General features: G+C 38.1%; 1 protein-coding gene across 1 annotated transcript in view; it reads right to left on the bottom strand.

The window, feature by feature from the left end:
- The window catches only part of LOC120543373 (myoferlin-like), a 136,759-nt gene extending 115,818 nt beyond the window's left edge, over nucleotides 1–20,941 (bottom strand). The window contains exons 1-8 of the mRNA XM_039776458.1: nucleotides 20,926–20,941; nucleotides 13,203–13,357; nucleotides 12,931–13,059; nucleotides 10,971–11,033; nucleotides 10,764–10,814; nucleotides 5,650–5,680; nucleotides 4,689–4,804; nucleotides 62–188 (exon numbers count right to left, since the gene is read on the bottom strand). Of these exons, the coding sequence (XP_039632392.1) occupies nucleotides 62–188; nucleotides 4,689–4,804; nucleotides 5,650–5,680; nucleotides 10,764–10,814; nucleotides 10,971–11,033; nucleotides 12,931–13,059; nucleotides 13,203–13,357; nucleotides 20,926–20,941 (688 nt within the window). The remainder of the gene's footprint in view (nucleotides 1–61; nucleotides 189–4,688; nucleotides 4,805–5,649; nucleotides 5,681–10,763; nucleotides 10,815–10,970; nucleotides 11,034–12,930; nucleotides 13,060–13,202; nucleotides 13,358–20,925) is intronic.
- Nucleotides 20,942–25,945: the final 5,004 nt, after the last annotated feature.

The following is a 25,945-nucleotide window of genomic DNA, read 5'->3' as shown; positions in this document are numbered from 1 at the left end:
TATTATTGCATTTACCTCTAATGGAAACAGAAAATTAACTGTCAAGCTCAGCGATACTTACTTTGAGGAATATCTTCCGCCCTAAAGACTTTCAAGGTAAAAGTAATATATTGCATTGTCACTCCAGCAGGTAGCAAGAGATTGCTCTCTATGTCCTCCTGATCCTCATCTGCTGCAATGTGCTCCACCTGTTTGTAGTAAAGTACATGAAATAAATCAGATCATCTTCATCAGCACCATTGCATAGCATAATATTGACCAACCTGTTTAATTCAAGGCCACTGGGGTCAGAACCAATGACTGCACTTTAGGATACAAGGCATGAATCAACTATGGAAGAGGTGCCAGTTCATTAGAGGGCCAACAAACAAACAAACAGGGCCAATGAGGAGCTTTCTAAGTTGACTTAACGTACACATCTTTGGAATGTAAAAATAAAACACGGAGTACCCAGAATAAAATCTACACAAATAAAGAGAACATGCAGACTTCACAAAGTGACCACAGACATGAGTTATGAACCCAAGGAGCGCCCAGGACCCTTTGATATCTTTATGAAATTTGAAAATACTAAAGATACAGTATGTAAAGACAAGGCTCCTTAGTTGCAACAACACCTTCCAAGATAAATGGTTCAGAAAATGTCTTCAGCTGACAACTTCTCATATCTTGTGGTTTTCTTCACATATCCTTGAGGAAAAGGTAAACTTAAAAAACATTTAAAAATATATCTTGGCGTGTATAATTTGTAAAGTGAATATTAAAGGAAGATTTTGTATAATTGTATACAGAATTTTCACAAAGGAATTCCAAACACACTATAGTATTTTTACAGTGAAAGCCAAGAGTAATGATCACACAATGAGATAAAAGAACAATTTGAACGTACAAAAATTTGCTGAAGTTCATCTCTTTACCAAACGTGTTTGCAGACGCCTTCCACTAAATTGTGTCACTGCCTTCCTTTACAGTGAATTTGAACAATACTGAATTTAAAGAATAGAGGTACTGAACCATACTGCAGATGTTGTCACCTTCTCATTCACAGACCGATGTGGAAGCATGTCTGCAAAAGAGAGAAGAACATCTAGAGAACCTAATGGGCATGTCATTTAAAAACAGCCAGCGTGATCCACCATGTGTTCAGTGTATCTACTCTATCTAGTCCTGTGCCACAACAGACTTTGGCTCTACATAGCTCCTCAGATCCTGTATTCTGAGTCAGCACATGCGTGACTGTTCAGGCAGTGGCTACGACTATGTAACATCTGCCTAATGCTGTCCTCTTCATAAAAGAAATCAAACTGGAAACAACTGCTTACCATTTGAGACTAATTCCCAAAGAACTGTATTCTTGGTATTTAATATCAAATCAGAACTGTTTCACTCAGCAGATGTCTTTAGAATGTAGAAGGATACCAGACTACTTGGTGAAAGAGTAAATTCATACCCATATCCTTGGTTGCCTGAAGCTGTAGTGATAACCACTATGCCTGTCTATTAATATGATACCAATATGTAATTCCTCATTTTCCACTTCTTATTTCAATTACAGAGTCAAAGACTGCAGTGGGCCCCATGGCAAAAAGCAGCCTTAAAAAGGTGTGCAAGTTCGTCACAGGACACATTAATATGCACTCACTCTTGCATCAGGCCAGTTTAGAATCAATAATCATGAAATGTAAGTTTTGAGGGGTATGGACAGATAGTACATGCATTTATATAGTGATGATTATAATCTTTCAAGTGATTGTGACATTTATATGTAGTAATTTTATATTGTGATATAGTGATATCACAAGTCTGTTGTCCCCCTTAAAAGTTACATTTTATGTCGACAGTGCAGGTTTTTGAATACAAACATTTTCATATGAGTAGTGCTATTATCTCAAAAAAAAGTCACAATGATTTGATCTTTTGTCATTTAGTCTTTTCCCAACCCGCTATATCCTAACACAGAGTCACGGGGGTCTGCTGGAGCCAATCCCAGTCAGCACAAGGCAGGAACAAATCCTGGGCAGGGCACACACACCCACACACCAAGCACACACTAGGGACAATTTACGATCACCAATGCACCTAACCTGCATGTCTTTGGACTGTGGGAGGAAACCCACGCAGACACGGGGAGAACATGCAAACTTCACGCAGGGTGGACCTGGGAAGCGAACCCTGGTCTCCTTATTGCGAGGCTTGATCTTTTGTTTTTTGTTTTATTTTAAAACTCAGGAAATTTTGAGATCCAGACACTGGTGAAGGCACTCAAGCAGGCCATGACACCCTAACAAAGAGTGGTTCAGCATCCTTTTATATGTTGAAGGTATTATGGTCTTTGCACGCTACATTTATAAATTTTAGTGGTATCTTCTTCTGCATCCAGGCTCGTCAATCTGGTTTCAGTCTCTGCTCACCAAAACAGACAGACTCTTCTGGAAGATGCTTAACAAAATAGACATTTACAAAGAGCAAAGACACAACGAGCAAGCTTTTATGTTTGGACCAGATACAAACAAATCAAATATCAAACAGTTTCACCAAATGCTCTCTTGAGTATTTCACAGGATAGACAGTTTGGTGTCTTGTCATTCAAGAGCAACATTTAAGTGTCGAGATTCAGTTCAGGTCACTGATTGGATGATAGAGAGAAGTCACGGATAAATTCTAAGGAATTTCCCAGCATTACGTTTCCGTTACACATATAGCAAATAAATTGAAAGGTGAGGTTTTAGAATTCATGCATTCTTATCATTGACAGCCAGGTACTCAGAAGAGCACATTAAAAATTAACAGTTAACATTAATGTGAGTCATACAAAGACACTCTCAACATAAGATCACACACTTCTCCTGACTTCTCTTTCACACTCCATACTTCTCTTTATCGGGGTTGAAGAGGATGACAGAATACTGGTGAGATCCCATGCAGCTGTTGTATATCATATTTTTGTTGAAAAGCTGATAAGCCCTCTGTTAACGTGGTTTAAAAAAATAAAGTATTTATGCAGGAGTGTGAGGCACAAACACTGCAAAATGAGGCATTGCAATTGTAGGTAGGGAAAGTACCTGCTTCATTAAAACACTTGAGTGCTCTGCCTGCAGGCTTTGGCCTTGCTCCTCTTAATGACGTACACTTAGTTGTGACACTTTGGAACTGAAATTCCATGATCATTCAAAACTGACAAATGGAATTAGCTTGTTGTACAGTATCCAATGCTCAGTTTATTTCTGACTAATTTATAGGTGGTCTTCTCACAGTTCATTCTGCTTCTTTGGGTAAAGAAACTTGAGACCACAGGAGAAACATTTAAAGAAGTACTAGGGGGCTCACCCACCCCCAGGTTTGGTTATCTGGATATACAATTTAAAGAGATTGTTATTTTCATGGGAATTGTTACATACTTTTTCGATCTGAATGTGGCATCGCTTCTCCGTGATCATAAATATACACCTGACCAAATTGTGGTTTCTTCGAAATTAAACTCGTCACTTGTTTCAGGACCACATAGTATAGTCTGTTATTGTGTAAATCTACATTTTGAGCATTGAATGATGCGAACGCAAAAAGATTATTGTATACTCGGATATTTTGCCTGTAGTGTTTGTGGATTTCACATTCACCAAACAACAAATCTTTTAATTCTTGTGGATACACCTCTTCATTGGGAGGCAACACTACTTTTCCCTGATTGCAACACGAATTATAAGATCTACAAGTCTCCGACTTAAACTTTAAAGCCTTACAATATCTACATACTTCTGACATATCACTTATGTCCATATATTCGATCTCTTTTTGCTGTTCCGTTATTTCACTGAGTAATAATTTCCATTTGTTTGTGCTAATACGATCTTTAGTTCCTTTTTTTTATACTTTCGAATTTTAATACTTTCATAATCTGTAACTTGCTCTGCATGTGTATCGCGCCAATGTTTTTGAACATCTTTGTGAAGTCTTTTATTTCTGACCCCGATTGGACCTACGAGGTTTTCAATTCCACTTGGTCCAAGCTGATTATTACTTTCCTTATTTTCAGAATTTGCACATAGCTGCTCTTTCTTCTTCGCTTAGTCGTTGACGTGCCATCCAGAACGTATACAAATTTTTTAGAGCTGGGAGCACATGAAGTGTGTCTGCCAAAATCATTCCAACAACTGAGAGGTTAGATGTCCGTGATCTTGTTTTTAATTGTTTATAAGTAGGGTGTGATGTGCAAAAGTGACTGTCTCACGGGTCTTGCTTCAAAAGGCTGTAAAGTCTAGTCTCGCAAGATGTCCAAGTGTCTTTCCGAGAAGATCATATCTCGACCCAAGATTTTTTTTATTATAATAGAGAGATTTGAGAAGTCTAAGTGACTCTAGAGCCCTACAAAGATGGAAAGGACAGAAGGGGTGTTCGCTTATACTCAACAAATTTAAGAGAGCTCTGCCTGAATGCTTCTTATATTTAAGAGAAGCCCCACTCAAGACATTCATTATTTTATATGCCAACTGAGCACTTTTTTGTGTCTCTTAAGTGTAAAAATAGAAAAAGAGAACAGCTACTGTTTACATATAAAAAATGTCTTGTTTCACCCAGCAAAACACAGTTGTCACGCCTTATAATAGAGATATCATTATTATTATTATTATTAGTAGTAGTAGTAGTAGTAGTAGTAGTAGTAGTAGTAGTAGTAGTAGTAGTAGTATTACCGGTGGTTCATCTCCAGTTTCAACAACAAACAAGCTTGCTCTGAGGTATCCTTTTCCACTTGAACTGGTATCTTCGGGATCATTGAGAACCAACCATTTTCTCATGCATGCATGCCCTTTTGAAGAAGATACAATTGTTACAGATAATAAAAGTCATATTAGCTATTTTTAGCTTTAACAAAGCATGTTAAAGATATTTTTGTTTTAAACCCAGGGTTCTTATGAATATGAATCAAGCGAATTGGTTAGATGATCTACCACTCCTGTGCAATGTCTACATGCTTTCTGAGTCGTTTGTGCAATTTTGTTTAGTTGTTAAATTCCATTTATTTTACCAGAATGTGTGCCTTGAAGTGAAAGGCTGCCAGGATGAATTCACTCCCTTAGTGAAAATGAATTGCATCACAGAAAGTGGTTTGTGACTGACAGAGGGGAAAAATGGATGAGCTTACATGGAAATATGTATTGTATAAACTCTATATAACAGGTTTATTAGTTTCAATTTTCTGCAGGTGAAACATAATTTGTTTTGTTTTTTTTCGGGGTAATTTTCTCACCTTTTCGTTCTATGAAAATTAAATTCAGTTATTTTTTGTTGCTTGCCATAATTTTGATAATTCCATTCTTTGTGTCATGTCGAGTTTTTGAATGCTATACATGCATCAATTGATTAGTTCTCATGTAAGGGATGTGGGGCTGCAGTAAACATCCCTCTGAGTTTTTACAAATAAAAGACTTCTTCGCAAAAAAAAAATAATAATAATCATAAAAATCTTGCCCAATTATTGAATGTTCACCTAATTGATCTGGTGAGGTTTCTTTGCGCTTTGCATTTACTTATCTGTGCCACCCAGAAAAAAAAAAAAAAAAATTTTAATGGCATGTTCTTTTTATTGGTTGCATCATTAACTAGTAATGACTGTAATTATTTTAGCAGAGGTTAAAATAAAGAGATGCATACCTGGTTCTTCATAAACATAGCCCACATCTATCTGCATAAAAAAATCAAGTATTTTAATTAAATTTAGCTTACAGTTCACATATATTTATATGTTCTTAGCATTATGTACATTTACAAATATAATGTAGATGAAATCAAATAGAAACTAAAATGCAATAAATCATATACAGCATAGAATATGTGCAGAGATTATTTATGCCTTGTAGACCTACATCTGTCACTCTTTTGTTTAGCTTTGGCTAGTCTGGCCAGACATGATTCTCAAATGACAATAGACGTCTGGGGACAACTTGTTAATAGATTTGTCGTGAACAGCAGTGAAATCCTACCCTGCAAAGGCTACACTGACATGGATTCTTCCTAAAACACCTGTCCCAAATTTCTGCAGTCCGTGAAATTTAAACTGAGAAAGCAAAAAAAAAAAAAAGTGAATAAAGGATTTGAGGCTGAAAGAAAATACAAAGCTAATAGTAGTGATCTATTCAGGAGCTCAGCAGCACAAGGTAACTGTGTGTAATGATTAATTTGTACATTGTAATGAGCACAGCAACAGAAGATTTGAGAAGTTCTTCTGTCTGCTATGATCTTTTTGTCATATTGTCTGTTGCCATCACTATTCTTTATAAAAATAGAACAAAGTGTTTAGAAAAGTAAGCATTGTGGTCTACGTGTATACTATGTGTTAAAATGTTGAGGCTATATTCTAGCATGGCATGATTGCATTTCCAAATAGACAGTGTCACGCACGTCTGAGTAGGAGGACGTTGTATGGACCAAGTGAGGGTAATTCCACAACAGGCCAGGGGGTGGCAGGGTGCACTAAACCTTCACCTGATATCTCAGCAGACCAGCCATGGGAAAACCTGTCTGACCCATCATTAATGACGTCACTTCCGGTTCTGGTGCCTGAGATGGTGCCACGTCCAGTTACGGTGCCTATGATGATGTCAAAAGATGATCACTTTCAGTTCGCCTACATCACTTCCGGCCTTCCCACTTAATACCACCAAACTTAAAATCTTCCCAAACCTCAAGCAGTTCATGTCTGGACTCCAACAAAGACACTTCTGTCTTAAAAACCAAACCCATTACAGCCAGGGATAACAAACGGGTGGTTGCCCCAAACCTTTTTAAGTGTGTCGAGTCTACTCTTTTCACAACAGTAATGTTCACTTCCTTTAGTTATACCTTTAGGCGTGCAGTCAGAAAACGGAGGCTCTGCGGCCTTCTTCTGGTGTAGTTAGTCACATTTGTCGATTTGGTTATTTTGAGCACTGAAATCTGTATCTCCTTATTGGCTCTCTTAACAACAGGTCCTCTCACCTGTTTTTGACAGGGTGTGACACACCGTTTACTTAAAATGCATATTTTGCATTTCATATTTTCACGAGGGCGGCATGGTGGCGCAGTGGTAGCTCTGCTGCCTCGCAGTTAGGAGACCCGGGTTCGCTTCCCAGGTCCTCCCTGCGTGGAGTTTGCATGTTCTCTGCGTGGGTTTCCTCCAGGTGCTCCAGTTTCCTCCCACAGTCCAAAGACATGCAGGTTAGGTGCACTGGCGATCCTAGATTGTCCCTAGTGTGTGCTTGGTGTGTGGGTGTGTGCCCTGCGGTGGGCTGGCACCCTGCCTGGGGTTTGTTTTCTGCCTTGCGCCCTGTGTTGGCTGGGATTGGCTCCAGCAGACCCCCATGACCCTGTAGTTAGGATATAATGGGTTGGATAATGGATGGATGGATGGATATTTTCATGAACATTGCTGCCAGTTCTTTTAACCTTACATTGATTCCTATACTATAATTGTAACTAAGCAACAGAGAGCAGACACAGCACCTGTGACAAGGAATCGTTCACTTTTACCACTAGACCACTAATGTCTTCAAATGCCAGTAAGTAATCTGATGTTACAGAAAGGCTTTGCCATTACAACATGCTTATTTTTAACATGTGCAATGCGCACTCTGCAGACGCGACATACATCAGTTAATAGGGATCTTCTACGAGATGTTTCGACTCTAAACAGTTAATTAAAATCAGAATCTTACTCTCTCTTAGACCAGGTTAGCAACAGTGATGCTAGGCTTTGATTAACTAGCCACATAACCACTTCTTGGCCATTTTAAAATATGCCGTGATACAGGTAAGTAAGTATTAATCAATCTGGCAGCACAATACTTGGTATGTTATTATTGTAACACATCCATTATAAGATTTCTTTCTAAGGTCAAACGTTAGCAGTTTATAATTTAAGCAAGTGTTTAATTAAATAATATACAAACATACAGTACACATAACACATTATCAGGTAACTCCATCAAATTCCATGTGAAACAATATATAAAAAACCTGAAGCAAAAAAGAAAGGCTTCTGAACCATCATCGTAGAAAAAATAAATAAAATGAGAAATTAAAAAATATCCAGGAAGTGAAACATTTGATTTAGAAAGTGACTGTAGCTATAACAGCATTGCATGGCTCTCTCCATCTCACTTTTGTGAACATCTTACAATGTCTAACATCCTGATGGACCAAACAGTGTTGGTTTTAAATGCAAAAGAAACATAACATAGAAATAAATATTAACAAACAAAAAAAAAATATCTGAACACTACATATAATACATATTACATTATTCACGTTTTTTGTGAAAGACCTGTAAATAATTGTAGAAAAAACATGGTGCCTCTACACAGCTATATAGATAGATAGATAGATAGATGGATGGATGGATGGATGGATGGATGGATGGATGGATGGATGGATGGATGGATGGATGGATGGATGGATAGATAGATAGATAGATAGATAGATAGATAGATACTTTATATTTGTTCTTTACTCGTTTTTAATGTGTAATGTTTAAATATTGATCTTCCTAAAATATCTGTAACCGCTGCTTTCTCTTAAATTCAGCAATTATTTGCCAGACTTATAAAGTCCTAAAAATTATGTTGCTATTTATTTACCAGATATACAGTACTTGTGTTTAAGTTCTCCCACGTGGCTTGATTTTACTGTAATAATTTCTAATGTTTTATAAGGTCGGTCGTATAAGTCGAATGCGGAAAACTCACACTATTGGTCCAAAAGATTACGATATGCTAACGCCCACCTGAGAGAGTAACCACAGAGCACACGGCCTTTATTATCTATGTATTGTGCCTACGTGACCACATGGTAATACCCAAACTATTCCGAAGCGACATTGGCACTGTTGTGTGTTTTTTGTATCTCACACCCTTATACACCTTTATTGTAAGAACATTCTTTATCTACAATGGAGCTTTCGTCCAGAAGAAAATCTGAAGCTGGCTTTAAGTTAAACGTCGTTGAGGTGAAAGAAATTGGTAACTGCATTGCTGCAACACAATTTGAAGTGTCTGAGAAACTGAGAAACGAGATTGCAGGAAACAAGAAGATTAAGTGTCTTATTTTTGAACGGGTGTATAAGTCGGGAAACTGATTTTATGATCGATCTTTTGGGCTTCAAGACCCAATTTATATGCGTGTATATACAGTCATTTTCCTTCTGTTGTTAGCTAAATGTTATCTTATGGGGTTAAAAATATTTCTTTTAGCTTTTTCTGTAACTTTCAGCAACTATAATAACTAGATTTTTTGGGAATTCTGGTCCTTACCAACTGTTCTTATTTGAAGTTCACTATAAAATATTTATAGGCGTACATGAGATTGTGTGGCGCTGAAGCTATCAGTCACCTGAAACGTACTCCATTCAGGCAGATACTCTGCAGCTTAAAAAGCCTTTCGATTGATTGGCCACCCAGAAAAGAACGATGTAAACTTCTTTGCTATATCCAGGTAGTAATATCTGAAAATATGTGTTTTATTATAGTACACTGGTTCTTTAATGACATTTTATGGTTCTTTACGGGATTGTGGGGGTCCTCATAGCCCCATTGCTTGACAAATCACCATTTCATTCTGAGATGGGCTTTCTGCATATGAAGTCAGTTCTTTGTGCTTAGAAAAACTTTCTAATATATAGAAAAAAACCTTTAATGTATGGTAGGCTACCTAGCAGGACAATAACAGATTAAGAAAACTCTGACTTAGCCTGTGTTTAAAAATCATGAGACAGTTGTATTTCACACATCTGATACCATCTATTCATGGCTGTTTACTGGATGGACCATGTTACAGATCTAAATAAGTAAATGTTCTTTCTTGGTTCTTTTGGGAAACAATAAATGGTTCCTGTATGGCAATGGTGTCGAACTCCAGTCTTGGGGGGCAGCATTGGCTGCAGGTGTTCCTTCTAACCTTCTTCTTCATTAGTGACCTGTTTTTGCTGCTAATTAACTTCTTTTGCTTTAGTTTTAATTAACTTGACTCAGGCCTCTTAGTTTGTTCTTTTTCCTTAATTAGCAGCCAAATACTAATGAGACACAAAATGAGCCGCCACATGAGCAGCTCATCTCTGCCCATCACACAAATTCTGAAAATAAAGAAAGGTGATGGTCTCAGAAAGGATGATCTCTCAGGTCACCAAAACATTGTGACGATGTTCTTAGAAAAATCAGAAAATCAGCAGTTTTGGAAATATGTGCTGTGGAAGAATGAGAGCAGAAACAGGCCATGGAATTAAATAACGGGTTTAATTAACAGTAAGAATCATCTTCTCTTTAAGAGATTGGTTGGAATTTGAAATCCCAGTTTAGCTGGTCATCAGTTGGTTTGTTTCACATCTCATTTCTGTTTGACTATCATTTAATGAAGAAAGGAATGTATTCAGAGGTCTAAATCCTTAAAAAAAGGTCTATTAAAATGAAGGGAAAAGAAGTTAATTAGCAGTGAAAACTGGTCACTGATTAGGAAAAGGGTTAGAATGAAAACCTGCAGCCACTGCGGCCCACCAGGCCTGGAGTTTGACACCCCTGTTCTATGGGATTGCTCTGAAGAACTGCTCTGGCACCTTTAATTTTTAAGAGTGTACCACAGTAATCCACATTTTTATTCAAAGCGAGTCCAAATGAAGTAAAAACTTAGTTAAACAAGTAGCACTGCACCTTACCTTTGGTGTGTTAATGTGACAAACAACACAATGCAAATACAAGTCTTAGAAAACACCCCTTCATTCAAAATCATTGCAGAACATTTACCTTGAATTCTCCAATGAAGCTGTCAGCTCGTAAAGAAACCGAATTGTATACCTAAATCAACAGAAAAAAAAATTCAATTTTCTGGGCAAAACATAGGAATTATCAAGACACTAAAATAAAATACACATTTCAGGTATCTTATTTTTAATAATTTTAAAGTAGTGAAATAGTAATAAGTAATAAAATAAACTATGCCAAATGTCTTACAGTTATGATCAGGTCTTCATCAAAGAGCTCTGATGGAATCTTATTGACATTGATGTAGAACAGCTTTAAAAAAAAGAACAAGGCTTTATTTATAACTGAAACAGACCTGCTGCAAAAATGGAGTCTCTTTTAGACTTCACCACACAAATCACGAGTGCACAAATTGGCCGGGTACAAATGTGAGCTAGTTTTTATTTAAGAGTAGACTTTTCAAAACTAGACGAGAAATTTCCAAATAATTTAATATCCTGTTAAACTTTAATTTTGCAGACAGGGCTTGATTGGGATGGTGAAAGAGAGACTTTTCACATTTCAACAAAAATTGCATCCAACTGGTCAACATCTATTCAATCAATCAACATTTATTTATATAGCACATTTTCATACAAAAAAAATGTAGCTCAAAGTGCTTTACAAAATGAAGAATAGAAAAATAGAAGACAAAATAAAAAATAAACATAAGTCAACATTAATTAACATAGAATAAGTAAGGTCCGATGGCCAGGGTGGACAGAAAAAACAAAAAAAAACTCCAAAGGCTGGAGAAAAATAAATAAAATCTGTAGGGATTCCAGACCAAGAGACCGCCCAGTCCCCTCTGTCATTCAGAAATGACATTTGTTCATAATTATAATAAAAAATCGGGAGTGGTCTCCCCTAGACTTTCTCGTATACTCAGATATGGGAATGAATATTTGAGGAGTAAACCACAAGAGAATTATTGTATTTTTAAAATATGTACTTTAAAGAACCATCAACAATAAATCAAATCAAATTAATAATATTTGAAACAATTCTAAAAGTAAAGTTGAATAAATCGGACTCTGCAGCTGCATAAATAAAAGGTAAAGTACCACTTCTGGTTAGCGGAAATAGCTCAATAGTTGAGAGATATCTATGTTTTGTACCTAATACTTGTATGCAAATTTTGGTTGACCTAAGTGAAAGCGCACTGAAGTTATCGTGTTTCCACACACACACACACACAGAGACAGACACACAAGATATAATTCCAAAAACAGTATTTTTGGATTCAGGGAGGTCTAACACAAAATTGAATTTTTGGACGATTACAATACTTGCCTTACAAGAAAGTAAATCAAACTCAGGGAGCTCTAAAACGTCGAGATTCATGAAAATCTCGAGGTCACATTTTTGGATGATTACAATACTTTCCCTACAAGAAAGTAAATCGAACTCAGGGAGCTCTAAAACGTCGAGATTCATGAAAATCTAAAAGGTCACATTTTTGGACGATTACAATACTTTCCCTACAAGAAAGTAAATCGAACTCAGGGAGCTATAAAACATTGAGATTAATGAAAATCTCGACGTCACATTTTTGGATGATTACAATACTTTCCCTACAAGAAAGTAAATCAAACTCGGAGCTCTAAAACGTCGAGATTCATGAAAATCTCGAGGTCACATTTTTGGATGATTACAGTACTTTCCCTATACGTCATATATAAGAAAGTATAAAGCCAGCTGAAACATATTCAGGCCACACTATCACTACAGATAGCTGAAGGTTGGCAAACAGGAACATGAATGCTGCCGTGACTTGAATGAAGGCACAGTTTATTCATTAATTATCATAAGACCACATCCATTTGTACACCATGATCACTAAGAACCGCCATTAGCATGCATTCTTTCAGAGTTTTTAATCTTTCACAATTCAAACCTTAGCCACAGTAATGTGTATAAGGGAAGGCCATATTCAAAAAAGGACTCCGAAGATAATTAAAGATTTATCCATTAAATGAAAAACATGTCCCTAGGCTGTGAATTAAATCTGAAAAATGAAGACAGAAGCAGCACACTACACCTAGAAACAGACTGAAATTCAGAAGAAAAGCACTTTGAGGAATCAAAGCCAAATGTTGTGCCCTGAGTCACTTGATTGACCTGTTCAGTTAGAAGTACGGTTATTTAGAGGAGGAGTTACAATTCTTACTTCATTAAAGAATGGATTATTCCCCGTCTTAGTCCTTGTCCTGTGAGTTTGACCACATACATGAACTTTAACCATTGGTTTTATGTTGTTTCCAGGTAGATGCTTTCCCTCAATGATACGGACACGGATCTAATGAAGAAATAAAACATTTAAGTGAGCACGTGAAAATTGCAGATGTCCATCAGCTGGGCAGGTGTAATGCCTTTATTTGGTTCAGTTTGAAGTCATTTTAGTCTTAGCTTCCATACATTCCAATTTAAAAATTAGGCTACCTGGAAATCCTGAGGTGTTTTGGACAAGAGTCTGCGATTTGTTCTGTTTTTGTTAAGCCGTTCCTTGAACTGGTTACCAGCTTGACCAGTAGCAGCATCAGGGTCAGCACCCCCTCCATCGACATCTTCGTCTCCACCACCGTCATTTGTGTTATCTGTTTTACAGGGATGACAATAACCAGAATGATTCCAAGAATTTCACATTGAGGCCAATGTGATAAGACCAATCAACTTTACCAAGCAGCTGAGGACATGCAAGTAAGTATTACTATTTCTATACAGTGCCTTTTTTTTTTACAAGTTTTTTTCCTCTGTACCAACATAAGAATGCAAAGTCACACGTATCACTAACATTTTTCCAGTGACTGACTTTAAGGGTAGTCTGAACAATTTGGTGTTTTACTACTACACTGGACTCCAGAGTATGAATCCTGCACTAAGCATTAATATCCTGCAGTTTGCATGTTCTCAGGTTTTCTTCTCCTATTATAAATATTTGCACAACCAATTATGGTGATACATTAACACTGTATGTTAATGTTACACTAATTTCTGTCAAATAGAAGCAGAATATTTTTACAACATAGTCCAATAAATAACTCCCATCTATACTGTATAGATTAGCACAATTCATTTAAAAAAGTTTTATAGAATGTGAATAAAGGAGAGCAGAACCCCTTCCATTAGATTCAAATAATAAAGTTCAATTTCTTGGTCAAACAGAATTAAAATATTTAAGAATGTAATAACAATAAATTTAATATGTGAGTGTATAATGTGTAGTGAATGTATGTGTTATAGGGTAATTTTTATGAAAATTCAGATTTGCATGAAAAAAATAAAACAATGCACACATATACACACATGGAGATTCAGATTTGTAATTCCAAAATTAATCCAATCTTATTTCAGTGTTTTTGTTTTTTTTTTTCTTACCACTAGACATGGAAAATAGTGTGTTCACCTACTCAGGGGTAACGGATCCAGACCTCTTTGACCCCCACTACTTTATCGATCTCAAACGGCAAGTCATTCCTTTTAGCGTGTATCACCCTGGCTTCACCCCCTGCTCGCTTTGCTTGCCAACCCCCGGGCCTGCGCTTCACGCTAGCCTCTTTGTGGTTCTACTGCTCGTGTATGGGGATGCAGACGTACAATTTAAACAGATTGTTATTTACATGAGAATTGTTACATATGCATAATAGAACTATTTTACATTACAGCGAGTAATTAACCATATTAAAAAAAGTAAAACATTTTGCGTTAGAGATATTTGTTGCGTTATACAATTTGGTTCTGTTTGGCTTTGAAATTAACAAGCAACTTACACTTTTACTGTAAAACTTCAGTAAAAACTATTTTTTGAATAAAGTTTTCATCAATATTGCATTGAATTTTGATTCTGTGTTTGTACTTGCATCGTGACAATGATGTAAGAGTGAATTTCATTTCTTTCTTTCTCTCTAATAAATAAACCGACTTTTTCAAATGTTTGTGATTTGCTAATTTTCTTTGCAAAAACTATTCTAATGGGAAACTGTTAATGTTTTAATACGAATGACATATCAAGATCTCCTTTGGTGTCTAATGTTATCCGTGGAAGATGTAATACATTACCTTTGTTAGATACATCCTTCTTTCAACAGTAATTCAGGTGGCGGAAGACCAGGCGTTGTTAACGGTTGTAGATATTCTATGGGATAATGCAAGTTGATGTTTTCATCTTACGCACAATCACCACAAACTGTTTCAGTATAGTCTATTGATACACATTTAACCAATTTACCATGTAACTGATCGAAAATTAATTTGTTTGACTTCATCGTTTCTCGGTGCTAGGATTGTCTGCGTACTCATTTCTTCAGTTGATTACCCTTCAATAAGATTTGGACATAGTAAGTAAAAATAAGAGCTGGCCTCAGTACGACAGGCTGGTGTAAGAAATGCGGGTGAGATAAGTCCAAACAACAGTAGACACGATCAGATGTCTGGCCACGCTATTAACCGCTATTAACTCCACAGTGGTACAACTTTGTTTGTAAACTCCCCTTTCCAAATATTGAGGTAAGGATTAACTTCAAACGCAATCTGAACTCAGAAAGTACTTTAAGTCCTGTTGCTGTGGTCTGTAAACAAAATTAAATACATACACTAAGTCACAATGTTACACACAAGTACACATTTTAAATACTCTACACGTGTAAGTTTAAAAAACATTTGAACCTCTTTATATCAAACTAGCAAAATACCCGCGCTTCGCAGCGGCAAAGTACTGCCTTAAAATTTTTATTAAGAAGAAAATTAAACCTTTTTAAACTGAGGGAAAATATACCAATAATTATTTGTTAAGGATCTCTTTGTATACCACATTGTGAGTTTGGCCCTCCGGTTGTAATATGACCAGGCTGTGCGCTGAGCTAACTCGAGCATGCAACGTACAGTTGGCCATGTGAACAGTAATCTTGTTTCAAATCTCACAGCTTGGAGAGATTTGAGTTTCATGGTTTGTTTCAATTACAACAGTATTTGTAGGACTTGTGTTGAAGAGACATTCAGCATCTGTCAAGCGTTGTAAATGTACAACTGGTTTCATTGATAACTTAGGATCCAGCTTTTGAGAGTTTAAACATTCATAAACATCAAAGTGTTCACTACTGAAATCGTCACCTGTGAATCTAAGATGTTTAAGAGACATTGGAGGTTGTCGAAAGTTGTAAAATATTTGGCCATTTTGGTACACTTGAAAGTGACAACCGAACAATTCAGCGGCAGCCATCAACTCACATGCAGATCCATAGGTGAAGGGCTTAAGCATTTCACTCTTCTAGTGCTCCTGTGTAGTATAATTATCTCCTGTACCGTCATCAGTCCACACCTTGAACCTGTCCCAGTCATTCAATACATAAGACACAATGTTCCTCCGGATATCAAGAGTGAGCCTGATATGGCCGTGCAATATGTAACAAAGAGAATGGAAAAGGTAGGTGCCATCTCCGGGCATGGAAACCACTCAGTAAGTGACAGTTCTTTGATCGATGGTGATCACTTCGATAGACATGTTAATGGGGGTACGGTTGGAATGATAAAGGAAATGGGTACCTGAACAATGTAAAGTAAGTCTAAAATACCTACACAATAACTATAATCGTAATAAACGAACAATAAAACAGCGGAGAAGCCGTGGATTAAATAAAAAGGCTGTAGTTATCAGCAGGGAGACGTGAATCCCGTGGCGAAGCAAGGAAGGGAAAGTAGACTGGAGTGACGGACGGCCTTATATAGGCAGGCAGCCAACAATGTGGGAGGCGTTGGGATGGGGGACCAAACGCCGCCTCACACGGTGACCAAGCTGCAGGCTATGGAGGTATATATGTACGTAAGTAGGATTCAGTTAGTGTTGGGAACCCACGTACCAAATTTCTTGAAGCTGGGCCCATAAGTAACAAAGACCGTTGAAAGGTTCAATATGGTGGTCGACAGTGGCATCATGCCACCAAAATAAGTACGTACATTGGTCTCGGTTAGCGCAGGGAAGCCGCCTACCAAATTTCGTGAAGATGGGGCTATAAATAAGAAAGTTCAACATGGCGGACGTTGTCGACCGTTATGATCGTTATGCGTAGAATTTCGAAATGAAACCTGCTTAACTTTTCTTTTGTAAGTAAGCTGTTAAGGAATGGGCCTGCCAAATTTCAGCCTTCTACCTACACGGGAAGTTGGAGAATTAGTGACGTTGGAAAGTTCAATATGGCGGCTGACAATGGTGTAATACCATCAAAATAAGTACGTACATCGGTTTCGGTTAGCGCAGGGAAGCCGCCTACCAAATTTCGTGAAGATGGGGCCATAAATAAGAAAGTTCAACATGGCGGACGTTGTCGAACATTATCGACCCTTATGACCGTTACGTGTAGAATTTCAAAATGAAACCTGCTTAACTTTTGTAAGTAAGCTGTAAGGAATAAGCCTGCCAAATTTCAGCTTTCTACCTACATGGGAAGTTGGAGAATTAGTGATGAGTGAGTGAGTGAGTGAGTCAGTCAGTCAGTCAGTCAGTGCTTTGCCTTTTATTAATATAGATTACTAGCAAAATACCCACACTTCGCAGTGGAGAAGTAGTGTGTTAAAGAAGTTATGAAAAAGAAAAGGAAACATTTTAAAAATAACATGATTGTCAATGTAATTGTTTTGTGACTGTTATGAGTGTTGCTGTCATCAAGGATTTGATTATCATTATTTCTTTCAATCAGGTTCGTATTTGGAGGATGTGTTGTGTTCAAATTACATTCCGTGTTTGTCAACCGTTGTAAAGATAACAGGTTTCATTCATCGAAGTGTTTACTACCCAAATCGGTACTCGTGAATCTAAGATGTTTAACAGGCATTCCCAGTATTAAGTTGTGGATTTGTCTGCAAATATTTAGCGGCAGTGTGTCTATGAACTTGTGGATTTTTCTGCGAGTATTTGGTGGTAGCGTCACAAAGTTGTTTTCGTCTAGCTGTATCAGAAAATGTAGCACAACGTCTGACACTCCTCCTTTTTTACTGCTTTCTCACAGCTTGGATTGCTGCTGTCATAATCAGTTTGAGTTTCATGGTTTGTTTGAATTATGTTAGTATTTGCAGGACTTGTGTTGAAGTGGCATTCAGCATCTGTCAAGCGTTGTAAGTATACAACCAGTTTCATCGATAACTTCACATACAGCTTTTGAGAGTTTAAACATTCATAAACATCAAAGTGTCCACTACTGAAATCGTCACCTGTGAATCTAAGATGTTTAAGAGTCATTGGCGATTCTCCACAGGTGTAAAATATTTGGCCATTTCGGTACACTTGAAAGCGACAACCGAACAATTCAGTGGCAGCCATCAACTCACATGCAGAACCATAGGTGAAGGGCTTAAGCATTTCACTCTTCTAGTGCTCCTGTGTAGTATAATTATCTCCTGTACCGTCATCTGTCCACACCTTGAACCTGTCCCAGTCATTCAATACATAAGACACAATGTTCCTCCGGATATCAAGAGTGAGCCTGATATGGCCGTGCAATATTTAACACAGAGAATGGAAAAGGCAGGCAGCATCTCCAGGCATGGAAACCACTCGGTAAGTGACAGTTCTTTGAGCGATGGTGATCACCTCGATAGACATCTCACTACCCAAATCGCTACTCGTGAATCTAAGATGTTTAGCAGGCAATCCCAGTATCAACTTGTAGATTTGCATGTGAATGTTTAGCGGCACCGTGTCTATGAACTTGTGGAATTCCCTGCGAGTATTTAACGACCGCATCTCTATGCACTTGTGGATTAGCCCACGAGTATTTAGTGACATCGTCTCTATGAAGTTGTGGATTTTTCTGCGAGTATTTGGCGGCAGCGTCACAAAGTTGTTTCCGTCTAGCTGCATCAGAAAATGTACCACGACGTCTGACACGTCTCCTTTTTACTGTTTTCTCACAGCTTGGATTGCTGCTGACAGATGGCCTTATATGGGCGGGCGGGCAGCCAACTATGTGGGAGGTGTGGTGATGGGGAACGCAACTCCGCCTCACACAGCGACCAAGCTGCAGGCTATGGACGTATATATGTACGTAAGTAGGACTCAGTTATGACCGTTATGCATAGAATTTCGAAATGAAACCTGCTTAACTTTTGTAAGTAAGCTGTAAAGAATGAGCCTGCCAAATTTAGCCTTCTGCCTACACGGGAAGTTGGAGAATTAGTGATGAGTGAGTAAGTGAGTGAGTCAGTCATTCAGGGCTTTGCCTTTTATTAGTATAGATCTATAATAGACTTACTTTTCCACAAGGACGCACAGCATTAATGGCTCAAGTGATAGGAGAAAAAGACAAACTATTCTCACAACATGCAGCAAGTAAACAAAGGAATGAATGACGTGCGAAGCCTGAACTTTCACCCGGAAATATGTAAGAAAAGTTCTACATGTGTTTCTAATATTCTGTCATTAGAGGTCACAATTCAACCTGACAAAGGACTTTCTGACAATAAGTCTTCTTTATTTGGGATATTGAAGTGAGGAAAACATAAAAATTTAAAAGAGCTGAGAGAGCAGGAACTGTCTGTGAAAAGCACTCACACAAATGAGGTGAGAGGACCGTGTGCGTGGTTGAATATGGTTGAGAGGAGGGTAGGACTTGAGAAAATCTCATGGCAAAAGTCAAAAGATATAATTTATGGTAGAGTGACTTTTGAACAACTGTAGCTACCTAAAAATACTTTTGTGAAAATCTGGTGTAATTTTAAATAAATGTGTGTTAGAAAGTTATGAAAGTTGTTGCTTCTATATACTTCCTCCTTTCTTTATTGATGGTGTCACAGGAGGCTGCGGGACAGACCCAGCCGGGACGCCTGTAGGGACCAGGAGGTGGCGTATACGTCCTCCGGGCCATGAGGGGGCAACCGCCCTGGATCTGAAGAGGACCACGGGAGAGGAGCAAGGAGGCTTAACACTAGAATTACCAGAGCCTACAAAAAAACTCGTAAATCCGTCCCACCTTAAATCGCTTCTTAAAACCGTTCTCACCTCTCCACCAGCGTCTTTTGTCATCTAAATGTGCTGACAAAAGAAAAGCTGCAAGTAGCCGGCTATTCCATCCCCCCACCGACTTAGAACGTGCACAAACTTCTCCCAGCTCCTGCCTTGATTGATTATCTGGGAGTGAATTGGAGTTTTAGAGTGGAAATAATAGATCGTTGTTTGGATCACACGCATTTCATGTCTGTTCCGTTTCTACAGTAATCTGTGTAAACACATTGTTAAAACAGAAACATTTTTATATTCTAGTGGTAGATGACAAAATGTAGGCATAAACTTTTTTTAAATGGTGATACAATGAGAAACAAATACAGTTTTGTTTTTTTTTACCTCATCTTTGCTCGATCGGCTGCTGGCTTGCTGCTGCTGCATTGCCACGTGATCTGCATCTCGCACGGTGCTTCAAATGTTTAAAGGCCTGTACAGCAACTGTCCTTTTGTCTCACTGCCTTGTCTCTCGTTTCCCCCAGACATCCTCAAACTATTCAATCTCTTTTCGCTGTTCCGTTATTTCACTGAGTAATATTATCTGTTTGTTTGCGCTAATGCAATCTTTACTATCATTTTTTTGAGACTTTCGAATTTTCCTACTTCCATTATCTCTAACCTGCTCTGCATGTGTATTGAGCCTTTGTTTTTGAATTCTTTACAACGTTCTACTTTGTCTTTTTCCAGGGCCCTGGGCATGGTTAAATCTCTTGGCACAAAGAGGGCACAAGATTTTCTTTATAATAGAGAGATATAAATCTATCTATCTATCTATATCTATATATATATATATATATATATGTATATAGTGAGTGGGAGAAACACATCTCATGTCACACAACCTAGTGATCACTTTCAAGGTTTGACTCTGGGACAAGGGGGAATGCTAACACTCACAATTTCTTCTATTTCACATCCTGCTTACAACTTCTGGAGCAAGCCCTGCCCCTTCCAGACTCTGGTTATGAAGTAAGATGACCCCCACAAAAAGAAGGTCTCATTTAGACCTTGCCTTTGACAGTGACAGAGTTCCAGTGCATGTTGTGTAAGTTCACACGTTATTTTCTTTCTTTTTGTTTATTTAAAGGGGTATATTCAGCTGGTGCCCAAAATCTCACCTCATGCGTTCTCATGGGTTGTTGGTTATATATAGTGATGGACAGCTAGGACTCTTACCTGGCTGGGATGTCATCATAAGAGAAGGACAGGGGAAGGAGCTTACATGGGGCAATATTTCCCCGAGGATGACAAAGGGCAGTACCCCTGCCATGCTACAGGGTTAAAGCATGGAAGCTCAGCACTGCCAGGGCTCATGGCCACCACTAGAGGTTGCAAGGGGAATGGCCGAGTCCTGCTTAGCAGGACTGCCAACACACCCACATGGAAGCAGTTCCAGGAGCCAGAGTCAGGTAGGAGTGGAGGAGGGAAAGAGAAAGAGAGAAACAAGATTATAAAGGACTGTGTGCTGTTTGGTGCTTATCGTACCGTGCTGCATAGGTGGGAGATCTAAGAAAAATGTTTCCCACTCTCAGCTGAGACTTGTGCCTCTGTTTGTTGTGTCGGGTATTAGGGGAGCTGTGCATCCCCTGGTGTTCACAATATATATCATACATAAATATACTGTATTTTATATATATCTGTTATATATATATATACTAGGGGGCTTTGCCCCCTGCTTGCTTCACTCGCCAACCCCTGTGTTTGGTTAATCAGATATACAATTTGTATTTTTCTTGTTCTTGTTATTGTTTGAGTTTCATTATTTGCACTTTTACTTAAAAGCTTCATGCAAAAACAATATTTTTTGGAGACACATTGTGACAACGTAACGTATAAATTGCCCGTGAGTGAATATTGTTTCTGTTTCTCTAATAAATAATCCAAATTTTTCTAATGTTTGTCCCTGTGATTTATTTATTGTCATAGCAAAAGCTATTCTCACGGTAAACTGTAAACATGTTAATATGAATGGCATATCACGATCTCCTTTGATGTGTAATGATATTCTCGGAATATACCTGTATACATTACCTTTCTTTTTGCATGTTAAAATTTGCATCACTTCTCCGTGATCATAAATATACACCTGACCGAACTGTGTTCTCTTTGAAATTCAACTTGTTGTTGCTTTAATTGTTCCGGGACCACAGATTCTCATAGCGTATGGTCCATTATTGTGTAAATCCATGTTTTGTGCATTGAATGATGCAAATGCGAAATGACTTTGTTGTCTACTCTTTGCCTTTTATTTCTGACCTCGATTTGTCCTGCTCTTTTTTCAATTACACCTGGTTCTGATGATTAATCACCTTTTGTTTTTCGGTAATGCGATCTTTTCTTTGATACTGTACTGATTGACATGATAAAGTGTCACAAAAGTTTTACTTGAACAATCGCTGACTTCGTAACCCCAAACACAACTTTCTAGCACCTTCTTCAATTCCTCACCCCCCGCGTCTCGTCTCCCCTTACCGCATCGATCAATACCCCGCTATCAGTCTTCCGTGCTGTACTCCGCACTCCCTCAAAAGGCCTCAACCTGGCTGGGATGCTACAATACTTAACCCTAACCCTAACCCTAATTTTACTGCTATATATATTCATGGCATTCGTAGTCTGAATCACAATCTAACTGTATGGGTGGTTACCTACCAGGTAACGCTTGTGGTTGGTCTGCAAGTCGGCAAACATCTGCCACGGTGCCCTCTTCAGTTGTGAGAAGCAGATCATAGAATATTGAATAGTTTTACTGTCAAATAATGCAAAGACTACACGATATGCGTTTCACCCTAATTCTGGGCTCATCAGGGGTACACACTCACTGCACCCCATCTCGGGGATTGAACTTCAGACGTCAGCGGCGAGGCCTCTTAACGATGCTTCACTGCGTGTGGTTCGTTTATCTGACAGTATGTAGATCGGGGTAATTACATTCATGGCATTCTATATATGGAAGTGAAGGTTTGTAATACAGTTTGGAAATTTGTAGCTGGAAAGGTAGAAAATGAATCGCGTATCTTAAAATAGTTTTTATTCCTTTCGACTCCTATCAGGAATCATTATCAGAGGAAAATGATTAGACTTACTGGAATCCAAGGCAATATGTAGCAAATAAGAAGGGAAGTAGGTGGATGTGTGGGTGGTGCTGGTCATAAAGTCTTATTTATTATGTGCATGTTCTTCTTTTCAAGCCTTCATTTGCAGGGCTCATGTCGCAATGTTTTTTCATGGCATTTCATTGGATAGCCACGCTTCAGCCACTTCTCTGCCACTTTTACTGTTAGTCGTGAATTTTATTTTCACGTAATTCGATTTAAATGTGTTTCCAGTCAAACTTGTATGTGTGCAAATCAGAGACCATGGGTCCTTTCTTCTGACCACCTTGTGATGTTCCTGCATACATGTGTCAAGTGTTATTGATGTTTGTCACACGTATACACTGGGCATGAATCACATAAATCATGTTCTGTGCCTATGCTGCTGATTTCTTGTTTTGAGCATTATATAGTTTTATGGTTTTAATAAGTATATAGTATAAAAATACTGCCAAACATATGAGCATTTGGTGCGCTATATGATGGCAGGGGTTTCCAAAATACTTACAGGGATGACTTTAGTTGCGACACAACCTCCAATGTAATTTCCCTTTGCCCTAGAATGTGTTAGGCCTCACTGAAGGACTATTGACATCACCTCCTACCTTATTTTGTCAGGCCAACCTTTTCCGCTTCCTCCAGCACAAAAGACAACACCACAGGAAGTCTGGAGTCATTTTCGACCAGATCTCTGACCATCAAGGACCACCTCTTAGAAGGAAGTCTCTTATATCAATTCCAAAGATTGATTTCCTTTTCATTCTGGACATTAAACGGGTTACCCATGATACCCCAACCCTTTATCTAGGTCTACTTTTCATTTACAATATTTAAAACTTACTTGTTTTGAGATTAGCAGCATCTGTAGAATCATTTGGGCTGGACGATTCGTATCCAATCATTACATTTATTGCTCCCTGTAAATGCAAGTTTCTTAATTAACTACTGAATGTTCTCAAATATTCAAGCAGATAAGTGTATATTAGCTTTTTGTTTTCAAATTTCACCAATGTGTGTGGCAGTACGTCTGGCATATGCCAGCAGACAACACAGGAGTGATTAAACGTACCCAATTGACTTTTCTTACTGCTATGTACAAAGGACATGCCACCAACTCGTACTGACAGTTAAGACTGGGAACTGAATGAGCTTGAAAAACAATACTGCAGACAGTCAGCGACACACTTTAATGCTGTATTTGTGATGCGGGCTATAAAAACGTCAACACTGTTACCTGCTGTTTAGATTAGCCATGTTTTGCTCTCAGCTTTTTGAAAGACGATCTGCTCCTCAGAATTAGCCTACCTGGCACACGATCACTCAACAACTAATGTAATGAACGTCAGTAACTATTACAGCCAGCAGCTGTGAAACGATTGAAAAATGTTGTCCTAAATAGTCACAGTGTATGAAAATTTGACATGCAGCAGGTATCTGAGTCTGGTGGAACCTTTTGCTTACTGTCCATTAACTTTTCGTTCACTTTTACATCATTAAAAAGAAATCAGCAGCAATAAAGCTGGCTTCTTTTAAACTATCAAGGCAGATTTCTTTTGCTTTGAGAACCATATTGGTTTCTTTGACTCTGTACTGTACAGTTAATGACATTTCAGGTTATAATAAAGAGTTCAGAGGGTGAATAACATCAACAAAATAACAGTTAGGTACTCGGCCTGTCAAAACGTAGGACTTTGAACTCTGAATGTCTAAGCCATTTGGGTGGGCTTGACTTTGTTGATGTGTAATTTAGGAGCAGCCTATGATACATTTAAAAGAAAGAAAATATATTTAGATTCTTTTTATTGTTCACATGCATCCTTCAATCCATCAGTGAGATAAAAGAACAGATAACTAATGATTAACTTCAAAAATAAGCAGTACCTCATTCCATACAGGCTTTCATTCACTTTCCCTAAGTTCTGTTTTCTTCTTTTTCATCTGAAAGTAATGGTGTAGTTTTTAGGCAAACAGGAGAATTATAATAGATATTAAGTGATACTGCAAAACAAAAATATCATTCAGAGATATCCCTAGACGATTCTGAAATGAATTGTAAGAAGAAATTAGACAGAATATTTTCCTCCCGCATTCCTTGTAAAGTTACAGACATTTACAGAGTCTTCTATACTAAAAAGGACTGGCATCCTCTACATCTAACACTGTTCATATCAACCATCACAGGCAATATATGAATCAATCACCCAACTCACTTATTAATTCATTTGCACTGGGGTCAGGGTGGAGTTCAACTCACTTATTGATTTGTTTAAAAATCATTTCATCAGTTGACATTCAGAGTCTTTAAAACTTTTACCAGTTAATCCATTCATTTCAGAAGCGGTCAGTCAGGTTTTTCACTGGCCAGAAATGATTTTAGCATTTAAACGAGTGTGTTGTAATTCCAATCCATTCGCTAACATAAATCAGGAGGCCACTGTGGCACCATATGAGTCTAATAATAATAATAATACATTTTATTTATATAGCGCCTTTCCCACGCTCAAGGCACTTACAGAATATACGAAAGAACGGCAGGGTATACAGTATATAGCATTGTACAAACCAGAAAAATAAATAAAGAAGATTAAGGCAGTAAATTCAGAGAAAACGCCTAACAGACAACATAATTGATGGTCTATCACACACATACAAGTTACATGAACATCTTGACAAGAGACGTAAACTGAGAGAAGGGTAGTAACGTCAAGTAGAGCTAAAAGCCTTCCTGAACAGATGAGTTTTAAGTTGTTTTTTAAAGAATTCATGGAGTCAGCTGACCTGATTAATTTCGGTAGGTCATTCCAGAGTCTGGGCGCTATACAGCTGAAGGCCCTGTCACCCATGGAGTGTGGATTAGTGTGGGGTACAACAAGATTGCCAGAATCAGAGGACCTTAGTGGGCGGACAGGCACATAGTGGTGGAGAAGGTCACTGATGTAGTTTGGCGTGAGGTTATTTAAGGCTTTGTAGGTTATTAGTAGGATTTTATATTCCATTCTGTAAGACACAGGGAGCCAGTGAAGGTGGAGCAGGATGGGTGTGATGTGCTCGCTGCTGCTGGTTTGAGTGAGGACTCTTACAGCCGAGTATTGAATGAGGTG

Source organism: Polypterus senegalus, chromosome 1 (assembly GCF_016835505.1).
Source record: "Polypterus senegalus isolate Bchr_013 chromosome 1, ASM1683550v1, whole genome shotgun sequence".
NCBI classification, from domain to species: domain Eukaryota; kingdom Metazoa; phylum Chordata; class Cladistia; order Polypteriformes; family Polypteridae; genus Polypterus; species Polypterus senegalus.
This window is presented reverse-complemented; position numbering and strand designations above follow the sequence as displayed.